Source organism: Pelobates fuscus, chromosome 1 (assembly GCF_036172605.1).
Source record: "Pelobates fuscus isolate aPelFus1 chromosome 1, aPelFus1.pri, whole genome shotgun sequence".
Classification (NCBI taxonomy): domain Eukaryota; kingdom Metazoa; phylum Chordata; class Amphibia; order Anura; family Pelobatidae; genus Pelobates; species Pelobates fuscus.
Window position 1 is genome coordinate 419,177,167 of NC_086317.1, and position 12,650 is coordinate 419,189,816.

Genomic DNA, 12,650 nt, shown 5'->3' on the forward strand with positions numbered 1-12,650 from the left:
TATCAGTGTTATTGTGTTAGTTACTATATGTAGAGTGAGATAGTTTAGTATGAGATTAACGTTTTATCACTGCAGCATTTGCAAATTAAAGACCAATTTTCCATTTTAATATCAGAATTTTCAGGAAAAAAATTTAGACAATTTTCACACAATAATTTATATATTTTCCAATGAGTCATTTTTATACCGCATTTTGAAGGCATAAGCCACTAAGAAACCTCATCTGCGCTCACCTACCTACAGAGTTAGGTGTTTGATGCCGTTTGTTGTATGTTCTGATAATCATCCAGTGTATCCGAATAAAGAAGCACCTCATTCCAGTGCCTCCAGTAACCTTACACAGTGGCCAAGATTACAGAGTCCCTTGACGATCTCCAAAAGCACAGGTGTTTTTCTTGTAATTTTTTTCAGTTCTTCCTATAAGTATAGACTTTTTGATCAGACTGTTATATTTAAAAGTGTAGAAAGACAAGTAATGACAATATCAGGGTGAAAAAAAAGATATATAGTATGGCATTGGCAAATATTATTCAACCAAAATAGTTCAAAGACCACTATATGTGACCTATGGCTTCAGCTATATAATAATTTATTCAAAATTTATATTTATCTATAATGCAAAACATGCTATACTCCATAGGTTTAGAAAATATTTGAAAAAGATTTCAAAATTAGAAAGTTTAGAACATCAGAAAAGAAATCAGTTTATATTGAGGTTAATAATTTCCATACATAAATGGATTAAACATTGTTGGTAGATGTTAATACATTTATATGTTGCCTATTATGTGGTATGCAAAGTGTTTTATGAATAAAAGCATTTATTCATTAGTTTAAACTCAGGTATTTTAAGTGATTGCTTTATGGTAAGGGAAGCCAACAGTAAATGCATTGAGCTTTGATGAAGAAGGTGTGTTACTGATTCTATTGCTATAAAATCAAAGTGTAATAAGGTTCATAAGCAATGCTCATATAAGCCAGTAACATCGATCTCCACCCATATAAAGTATAAAATCAGCCAGTTTGTGCCTAGTAAATGTGAACCTCCTGTTCAGACTATACTTGATCTCATCAACCTTACATCTCCTCTGTGAGAACGATCATCATGTCTCATCACGCCATCCTTGGTACCTCTGGACACAAACAGTTCAGCTCCTGTTCCGTAGCTCTGCCTAAACATGGAAGCTCACACCAATCTTTTTCACACTCTTCCAAATCTGCCGCTCATGGACACAAGAACTCACATTGCTTCAGCAGCAGAAGTGCCCAGAGTATGGGTTCCAAGGGACATAAGATCTCAATTGGAAGTTTTCATTCTGGGAAATGTGGACAAGGATCTGGGCATGGATCTGGACACAGATCTGGACATGGATCTGGACATGGAATCACTTCAGTTACTGTGAACCAAAGTCTCTTGGCTCCTCTCAATCTGGAAATTGACCCAAGCATCCAGAGAGTGAGGACACAAGAAAGAAATCAAATTAGGGGGCTGAATGATAAATTTGCTTCTTTCATTGACAAGGTGAGATAATTTTATACTGTAAGTGGACTCCAGAGAATGAATGTAGAATCTAGAATAATAGCTTTTATGATTAGTTATTATCACATCTAATCAAGCTTTAAAAAAAAAAAAAAAAAAAAAAAAATCTGGTTCACAACTAGAGAGCACTAGTTATTACTAGTCCTCTACCAACAGGTGCATTATTAATGTGAACAATAGATGTTAGACTTGACAATTTGTCCAACTAATATTTATGTTTGGACTAACCAAATTGCACCCATGTTGCAGTTTGGTTTAGATTTATTTTGTCCATGCAGTTGATTTTGGAAAATAGATTCGGACAAACAAAAATGGAGCAAGAATGCACCTATTAGTGTACTGCAATACAAATGTGGCTAAACTATTGTCGAGACTAATGGCTACACAAAATCAGCCCTTTTTGCAATGCCGGTTGTGAGATGTCATAATTATATTGTTAAATCTGTATTAAAAATATTAAGTGAGAACTTAATTTTATAGTGCTTGTTTTACATTTTGCAATCTTGTAATAATTCACTTATCAGTAAAATAATTCTAAATCAGTTAATCAAAGTTGGTGTAAGTGGCCACGGCAGTGGCTAGACATAGCAGTAACCTAACCACATCACTAATCTCACACTAGGATCAGACACACAGTTTATCTCCCACTATCACACAGGCACAGCAATGGTAAGACACACAATATCACTGTTGGTCTGTATCCCTCAATAGCTGAAGTCAAAGTGTCCGAGTGTAAAGTGTCAAAAATCCTGTTCTTTACCACCTCTTGATTGGACAGGAAATGCAGCTCATATAATTGGGCAGAACACTTGTCAATCATTGCCAATCTGCTTGTAAGTCTGCCCTCCCTCAAAAAAAAAAATCAGCTTCTTCACCATTTCTTTCCCCTTTTTCTGGCACCACAGACGGAACTCTGAATCATGAAACAAACAACATGACTAATGTATTACCTGTTTTATTTCATGATATGTCCATATTGCATTTCATATTTGCGGTATTTGGACAAATGAACAATTACCCAACATTTGGACAAATCGCAAATCATTTAAATAGACATAATTTAAACACCTAATACATATTTCTAGATTGTTTGGTTGTTTCTGGCAGGAAGTTCAAGTTTATTAAGAAATAAATGTATTTGATTAATTATAAAATATTTTAATATTATTTTAATATGACACAAATTTAATATCCACATGCCATAAACATTACTGTTTTAGTTTGAGTTTGGAACTGATGGATTTGATCATGTATTTTGGTGATCCATATGTAAAAAAAAAGGAATATTTTGAGGCTATAAATGTTTGATATTTAATGTTCCATTGCAGTTAAACATTATCTTGGTTTCTAGTTAAATTAATAAAATGTTTGCTCTTATTAAATTTAGGTGAGATTTTTGGAACAGCAGAACAAGATGTTGGAGACTAAGTGGGGTTTCTTACAAGAACAGAAAAGTTCCCGCTTTCAGATAGAACCACTGTTTGAGGCTTTTATCGGTAACCTCAGGAGACAGTTGGAGAACCTTGGATGTGAGAGAGAACGTCTGGAAGCAGAAAGGAACAATATGGAGCAAAGTGTAGATGAACTAAGGAGAAGGTAAACATTTTCTCTTTATCTTCCATACACCTTCAGAATATTACTGGGATGTGCAAGTTTCAATTTAATATTTTTCAAAATATTGATTCAATTATTGGAGTGGAAATATTTATACAGTAGGCTAAAATCTTAGAACTTTTCTTCTATTTTTTTTAATAGACAATCTTAGAAAAACACTTGTATTTTTCATATTCAACATATTCACAAACCTTACATTATTCTACTACATCCATATTCACTATATGCAGTAGGAAGTAGATAAATAGACAGACAGACAGACAGGCAAAGACAGGCAGAGAGATAGTCCCTACTTTTTCTTTTGTACTGTATAACTAAAAAACTAAAATCAATTAAAAAAAATAAATAAATAAATATATATATATATATATATATATATATATATATATATATATTTAGAAGTGGTGAGACAAAAGAAACAACAAATAATTTAAAAGCAAAACCTGCAGTAACAGAGCTGTTATTAATGGATAATATTAAAGAGGATAATTACAAACTATATTGATGTACAAAATACTGATCATGCATTTTTCTGTTAAATAGTAGGAAACTGTATTAATTGTTCTTCCTTTTTCTACTTTAATTACTTCAAATCATACAACAGATGTGCAATTTATGATTTTTGTGTTGTTACAGTAGTAATAATGTAACCATAACAAAGATCCTTGTTATTATGTCACTGTTCATATACCATACTGTTTAAATACTATTGATTGTTAGAAACATTGACAAAAATGTACAATTTTATTTTTATTTTTATTATTATTATTTAAAACAATAGAAATATTTGAAATACCACAGGTATGAAGACGAAGTAAACAGACGCACAGCTGCAGAAAATGAGTTTGTTGGACTTAAGAGGGTAAGTGAGAAGACACCAAAGATTTAGTTTAAATTTTAATTTAAACAAATTTTAAGTATTGTTATGAAGCTCAATTTTCTTTTTACTGTACATTCATCTCTTCTTCAGGATGTAGACACAGCTTTTATGGACAAAGCTGAGTTACAAGGAAAGGCTGAATCCCTGACTGATGAGATCAACTTCCTGAGGACCCTGTATGATGCGGTAAGTATAAATAAGTTTATTAGCATTTTTATTTTGTAGATTGATTTTTTTAAACATATTTTTATTTCTTAAGTATTTTGTATATATACTTATAGACCTAATTGAGAAAGTACCTAATTATATCGGCATTTAACCTAAAATACTGCAAAGTAATTATAAACCACAGGTTTTGTTGTGGAGAGCAAATGGTTAGATAAGTCATACGTCAATAACAATGCTTTACAACAAAAAATAAAAATAAAAAGGATAATAAAAACAATTAATTGAATCATATTTTAGAATTCATTGTGAAATATATCATTTAGTGATTTGTATCAGATAGCATGGGTTAGAATTCATCTAACCCTTGATCACACAGGTTAGGCAAAACCCTAGCCTATGGAGAATTAAGTGGAAAAACAACTAGCTAGTATTCCCAATCCAAATTGGCCAGGTCATCATTTTTAAAGGGAGGAGAAATGCACAACCTAAAGACAGGTGAGAATAAATAATATCAAGTAAAGAAGTCTAGTAATTGCAATTATTAAAAAAACAAACTGAGAAAACAGTTTGTGAAGTCTGAAAACTGTAACAAAACTAAACTAGCCAATCAGTAACCAGAAAATACTCAAAAAGTATGACTTGGCAAAAAAGATACCTAGATAGAGAAAAGCTATTAGAAACTCATGGTTTTTCATAGAATGTATAAAATGTTTGTGTGCATATGCAAACATCCCATCCACCATCACATTGACAACTGTCAGTATACAATAAGGGGAAGAATAGAGATCAACATAAAAATTAATGTCAGGATGCTGAAAATGATACTTGTCAGCAATATCAGTGGCAAAGACATGACAGCTGGAGACCTATATTGATAGTAATGAAAAAATATAATTTTCTAGGAAATAGCCCAGCTCCAGGCTCAGATCTCAGATACTTCAGTGGTTGTGTCCATGGATAACAGTCGGAATCTGGACCTGGATGGAATCATTGCTGAGGTCAGATCTCAATATGAGGACATTGCTAACAGGAGCAGAGCTGAGGCGGAGGCCACGTACCAGTCACGGGTGAGTCTATCCAATTCAAATCATGCAGATCTTTATCTATTTAAAAAAAAAATTATTCTAATTTTGCCTTTTACTATTTGATTGGCAGTTTGAAGAGCTTCAGACAGCGGCAGGAAGAAATGGGAATAATCTGCAGAGCAGCAGAGATGAGATCTGTGAATTAAACCGAGCAATTCAGAGACTGAGGGGAGAAATTGATAGCGTGAAGGGACAGGTAAAGATAAAAAATAAACTAAAATAAAATATAATATTTTTGTATTTGGCATTTTAGGAATTGTAAGAATGCAAGTAATGCACAAGTTAAAATGTGTGTGCATATTGGTTATCTAGCAGTGGTGAGACTCCACTAACAAATACAATATTTGAAAGTTTTTTTTTTTGCACGTAAATTATTTTGATAGAATTTATTTTGTTTACTCAGCGTGCTGCCCTAGAATCTGCTATAAATGAGGCTGAGGAACGTGGAGAATCTGCTGTCAGAGATGCCAAGAACAAACTGTCTGAGCTGGAAGATGCACTGCAGAAAGCCAAGCAGGACATGGCTCGTCAACTGCGAGAATACCAGGAGCTGATGAATGTGAAACTGGCTCTGGATATTGAGATCGCCACCTACAGAAAGATGCTGGAAGGAGAGGAGTGCAGGTTAAAATAACATTATTCTGATGCTTATTTAATTAATATTATTATTTTTTTTGGACGAGAGCTATACATTATGTGAGCCAAAAGACCCAACAGTGAAATACCTGCTCAGCTATACATATACATTCTGTTTTCCTCAATATATAGGTGCAATTATTATGAGAGTATACTGTAACGGACCGTTTCAGCAGAAAAGGGGAAAAATCCGTTTAGGCGATAATCCCCTTTTTCACAGACAGGCACAGCTACTGTAAAAGCACCAAAACTCACGAATTTGGATTTAGGTGAATGCATCAAACTCCCGAACGGCATACAAGGGAATAAGGTAGCACTCCAAACTCCCGAACTGGAACCTCACGAATAGCTGCTAGCAGACGAACAGAAAAAGCAGACATCAGCTTACACTCCTAGCAATCAATCTCCAGCAGCATACAGTGAATCACCCCAAGAACGAGACAAGGCTCCGTGTTGAGGGTCAAGCAGTGGTCTGTTTATTCAGGACTACCTGCCCCTGTATTTATGCAGGTCTCCCACCTGGTGGACACTCCCCTAGGGGACCAGATGGAAGACTGAAACAGCAGACAGACATGTATCACTTTCGTACACACAGCCACAATACTTTCCCACAATGCATCCTGGTTTCCTCCTCTCTGTCCTGGAGATAATTAATGAAGTAATTAAATTATCTCCCAGGACAAAGGCCAGACTCCATTATGCACGTGGTGACACAGAAACAGACTATCACTTTAAAATACATACAGACATATTTTATACACAAAACACAGACATGTAACATATCCCCAGATAGCTCAGGTCTGGGTGCACATTATTAGGTGAATGGCACCCAGACCACACAAATACATATTAATTGCCATGGAGCCAAAGTCTTTAATTATGTGAACAGGCTCCATGGCATTGCTATCTGGGTTAGAACATTCACATAAAACATAAAATACCGAATTTCCCTGCATTCACCAAATCCATACGAATGAGAACCAGGGGCTGGAGGTTCAGCGGTGCCTGCACGTAAAAGTGTCCGATTTTGGTGCATGAAAGCTGGGCAGAAAAGCGCTGGCTGCCCGGGGAGCTCCAGAACACCGCCACCTAGCGGCCACAAAGTGTAACAGCAGGCACAAAGTTAACAAGCAATTAAGCTGCGGTTAACCGCAGCTTCAGGGAGGTAAATAGGAGGTACACGCCAGCTTCTGGGTGGCCAATTAACAACGCCGGCCGGCTTCCCACGGCTCTGGGGAGGTTGGTGAACGGCTGTTTGTTCGGTATATGAAATCTACCGAACTGCTGTGCAGAAAGGGAGAAATAAATCCTTCTGCACAGTAAAATTAACCCTTTAGCTGCCGGTCCATAATCCAAAGGCAGCAGGCGGGCAACCAGGCTCCTCCAATACAATGTGGCGAGATTGGTTTCGTCACATATACTTTAATATATTATCCTTTACAGAGTAATTTCTACGAACAATAAGTTAATACTAGGCAGTATCAGCATTTCCCTCTTAGAAAATAAAATGAATACAGCGTACAGTTTGTAATGGTATCTATTTGATTTCAGGTTGGCTTCAGGAGACTCTGTTAATATCTGTAAGTAGCACAATATTACTGTCATTACATGTTATTGTAGTCTGTGATTTCAGTTGAGTTTCTTGCTCTGTTTATTAATATGCCAATGGCCAATATTACAATATTATTGAGACTAAAATAATACCCGGAAATAATTTTGTCACATTTTATCAGCCGCCATAATTTGCCGAGAGTATGTATAATAATGTGTAATATATTTTAATCAGAGTTGCAAACTTATTGGTAATGTAATTCCATTAAAAGCCTTTGATTTAAAGTGATACTATGACAAGGTAGATGATTCGTACCAGCATTTCAGAGAACTATTGTGCACATAAATTGAATAAATGATTCATAGTTGAAATCCATCTATTTTGGTTTGATTGACCTGTTACATTTTTGCTATTTAGCTGTGCTGCATTCAAGCACTGGAGGACAACACAGCTCAGGAGGATCGTCCCAGCGTGGGGGTACCCTTCATCATAAGGGTGGATTCGGTGCTAGCAGTGGGATGGGCATCAGCCACCTCTCAAAAGGCAAACACAGCTCTGGCCACGGACACCACTGCTAAATTAGAAGCATAGCTATAGATGTTAGTGCTGAAATATAAAAGTAGATTGTAGAGCCACATTCTGTAGACTTTCTTTAAACCACAAAGTAGCATTTAAAGCATTTTCTCAAGTTTTTTTTTTCTGTTCCTGCTTATATTATATGTGTTTCTTCAATAAAGATTCATTCAGTTGCAAATGCTTTGATGTCATCATTTTATGAGAGTTTATAATAACGGAAATGTATGAATAAGATTTGACAAAAATAAGTATCTAATATACAGTAAAATGTGGACCTGCACATAATGACTCACACGTAAACTGCTTGATTAAAATGATGACAGGGAATTGGAAGCACATAGGGATTCGACACTTAAAATACATATTTCTTAACAGTGATTAAGATCAAATGACCTCAATTTTTATCAAATAAATCATTTTAAAACTTATAGGCTACATAAAATCTATCTTGTCCAGAAATATGGAGGTTTGGTCACACCAAAAAGGTAACATTGTACTAAGCCAAATACTGCTAAAGTACCCCAACAGTGGTGGGTTGCTATCTAATTTTAACATGGGAGATGAACATGCTACCTGTATTACTGCTTGAAGTATTTCCAGAGACTCTATAACTGTCAAGTATGCATTGACACTGAACCTAAATGTAACACCTCATCTGCAACTTGTTAAAGGACAACTGTCGAAACAAATGTTTAACATAATAATCCTTTCATCAAGTATTGAAAGGAAATAGATTTTGTTTAAACAAAGATGAGAAAAACTCACCCTCCTTTCAGTATATGGCAGGATCATCTAGCCACATACATACACCTTGGGCCAGACAGTGTTTGAATTTTGAGTTTGAATTATTCAGATGATGATGTCATGGCACTGTGCAGGAAGTGAATGTGATTTTATCTTCCATAGTTACATACTTATTTTTGGGTTGAATTGCACATGAAATATATATATATATATATATATATATATATATATATATATTTGTTTTTTTTTTATGTAAATATATACATAAAAAAATAAAAGAATAATGTAATGTATGATTGCAATATTATTTGTATGTATGATTGCAATATTATTATTTTTTATGTATATATATATATATATATATATATATATATATATATATATACATATATATATATATATATATATATATATATATATATATATATATATATATATATATACATATATATATATATATATATCATACATTACATTTGGTTCAACAAGACTGTGTTCTTCTCAGTATTGGCACTATTCCACTCGGTGTGTTTACTTTCAGTTGATTCTGGACATTTTTACAGCAATATGGTTCAGTAGATATGGATATTAAGAATAAGAGATACATGGAAAACAAGATGTGCAAAATATTTTTTTTTAACATTTAGAGCAATGCTAACACAATCTTGCACATTTCTATGTTAGAGAGCATTCTTCCACAGATTCTAGGTATAGAGGTATTTACCCAATAAAGCAGAACACTGTAAACAGTGGTAATTGAAATAAAACATTCTTATTTTTTTTAAATATAAGATAAAGTAAAAAGAAAAAAAAACAAAGACTAAAAATAATAAAAACAAGCAAGATTTAGCTTTCTCAAATTTCATTCTACTTGGTTCAGCTGGTGTTTCTTTTGGGTTCCTGGGTTGGATTGTGATGACATCAAAGACGTATGCCTTGCATCAACAGAAGTGGATTCACAGTACATTTTAAGTTTAAATAATTTTTCAATTTTAGCGATTTATACCTTGAATAAAATGTACCTTGAATTTGAGATCAAGTTCTGAGCAAGAAAGTAGGCTGCTGGTTAAAGAAGTAAGCCAAGATTAATTGGATGCAGAGAAATATAAACTATTTGTACTCATACACTAGGCACATGGAACTGCATCAGAGAGGAAACTCAAAGTGTTTCATACTCAGCAGTCCTTATGCATAGATAAAATAAGCACAAATTAAAGTATTTCTAGATAGTTCCCAAAATATTCTTAGAAAACAACCTTCTTTGGAGTCAGAGAAGGACATTTGTAAATAAGACTGGTTAAATGCAGTGTTTTACTAAACCTAATTTGCAAAAAGTGAGTGCAAGTAAAAACAAAATACAAAAGAAAAAAAATAAGAAATTACACTCTGCTACCAGGGGTGTATCCTGGTTTTGTGCTGCCCTAGGCAGGACAAAACTCAGGCGCCCCCCTCACCCCCACCCCACCCCCCCCCGCCACCCCCACCCAACCCTTCCCCCGCCTTCTAAATACACACACACTGACAGATACGCATCCATTAGCTAACTGTTAGCTAATGGATGCGTATCTGTCAGTGTGTGTGTGTGAGTGTATGAGTGTGTCTGTGTGTGAGTGTGTCTGTTAGTGAGTGTGAGTGTGTCTGTTAGTGAGTGTGTCTGTTAGTGAGTGTGTCTGTTAGTGAGTGTGTCTGTTAGTGTGTGTGTCTGTTAGTGTGTGTATGTCAGTGTGTGTGAGTGTCTGTTAGTGAGTGTGTGAGTGTGTCTGTTAGCTGCTAACAGAAACACTCACACACTCACTAACAGACACACACACACACTGACATACACACACTAACAGACACACACAGTCAGACACACACACACACACTCTAACAGACACACTCTCACACACACACACTCTAACAGACAAACAGACACACTCACACTCACTAACAGACACACACTAACAGACACACTCACACACACTAACAGACACACTCACACACACTAACAGACACACACAGTCAGACACACTCACACACTCTCACACTCACTAACAGACACACACACACACACTAACAGACACACTCACACACACTAACAGACACACACAGTCAGACACACTCACACACACTCTCACACTCACTAACAGACACACACACACACTAACAGACACACTCACACACACTAACAGACACACACAGTCAGACACACTCACACACACTAACAGACACACACACACACACACTAACAGACACACTCACTAACAGACACACACTAACAGACACACTCACTCACATTAACTCTTTTTTTTTTTAATTTACCCCCCAGCCTCCTTACCTTTGGGAATGCTGGGGGGGTTCTCCCTCTCCCTGGGGTCTAGTGGGGCTGCCGGTCGGGCTGCTGGGCTGGTTGCTGGGCGGGCGGCTGGCGAGGGAGCACTTCCTCTGAGCTGTCTGCTCAGCTCCCTCGCGCGCCGCAGAGTGAGGCTGGGAGGCGGAGCCGGAATATGACGTCATATTCCGGCTCCCAGCCTCACTCTGCGGCGCGCGAGGGAGCTGAGCAGACAGCTCAGAGGAAGTGCTCCCTCGCCAGCCGCCCGCCCGCCCAGCAACCAGCCCAGCAGCCACCAGCCCAGGATGTCTGTTAGCCGCAAGGCTAACAAGGCATTTGCCCTGGGCGTTTGGGGGCGGCTTTTTTTGCCGCCCCCTGGAAAATGCCGCCCAAGGCAAATGCCTTGTTTGCCTCGCGGCAAATACGCCCCTGTCTGCTACAATGTAAAGTAGTAAGTGTACAGCCTGTATCACAGTGTAAATTTGCTGTCCCCTCAAAATACCTCAGCACACAGCTATTAATGTCTAAACCGTTGGAAACAAAAATGAGTACACCCCTAAGTGGAAATGTCCAAATTGGGCCAAATTAGCCATTTTCCCTCCCCGGTGTCATATGACTTGTTAGTGTTACAAGGTCTCAGGTGTGAATGCGGAGCAGGTGACTTAAATTTGGTGTTATCGCTCTCACACTCTCTCATGCTGGTCACTGGAAGTTCAGCCTGGCACCTCATGGCAAAGAACTCTCTGAGGAGCTGAAAAAAAGAATTGTTGTTCATCCTGTCGCAAGGAAAGAAAAGATGGCCTACGCTATAAGAAGATTGCCAAGAACCTGAAACTGAGCTGCAGCAAGGTAGGCAAGGCCACACAGTGGTTTCACAGGAAAGGTTTCACTCAGGACAGGCCTCGCCAGTGGTCGACCAAAGAAGTTGAGAGCACATGCTCAGTGTCATATGCAGAGGCTGTCTTTGGGAAATATGAGTGCTGCCAGCATTGTTGCAGAGTTTGAAGGGTGGGGGGTCAGCCTGTCAGTGCTCAGACCATACGCTGCACACAATCAAATTGGTTTGCATGGCTGTCATCCCAGAAGGAAGCCTCTTCTAAATATGATGCACAAGAAAGCCCACAAACAGACTAAGGACATGAATTACTGGAACCATATTCTGTGGTCCGATGAGACCAAGATAAACTTATTTGGTTCAGATGGTGTCAAGCGTGTGTCTGGCAGCAATCAGCTGAGGAGTACAAAGACAAGTGGTGGTGGGAGTGTCATGGTCTGGGCCTCCATGAGTGCTGCCGGCACTGGGGAGCTACAGTTCATTAAGGGAAACCATGAATGCAGACATGTACTATGACATACTGAAGCAGAGCATGATCTCCTCCCTTCGGAGACTGGGCCGCAGGGCAGTATTCCAACATGATAACGACCCCAAGCACAACTCCAAAACAACCACTGCCTTGCTAAATAACCTTTCATATTGTCCTGCTTCTTCCTTCTTGTGCTTTCCACACCGACACCTGATCTAACCTATCAGCGTCCTATCCCTA

At 37.3% G+C, this 12,650-nt stretch overlaps 1 protein-coding gene across 1 annotated transcript; it reads left to right on the forward strand.

Moving 5' to 3' along the window:
- The first annotated feature begins 1,000 nt into the window (after nt 1-1,000).
- Nucleotides 1,001-8,229, forward strand: LOC134570345 (keratin, type II cytoskeletal cochleal-like). The gene is made up of 9 exons (XM_063428498.1): nt 1,001-1,522; nt 2,928-3,136; nt 3,956-4,016; nt 4,125-4,220; nt 5,105-5,269; nt 5,358-5,483; nt 5,691-5,911; nt 7,475-7,503; nt 7,893-8,229. Exons 1-9 carry the CDS (start codon nt 1,106-1,108, stop codon nt 8,051-8,053), a joined length of 1,485 nt encoding a protein of 494 aa, XP_063284568.1. The 5' UTR covers nt 1,001-1,105; the 3' UTR covers nt 8,054-8,229.
- Nucleotides 8,230-12,650: the final 4,421 nt, after the last annotated feature.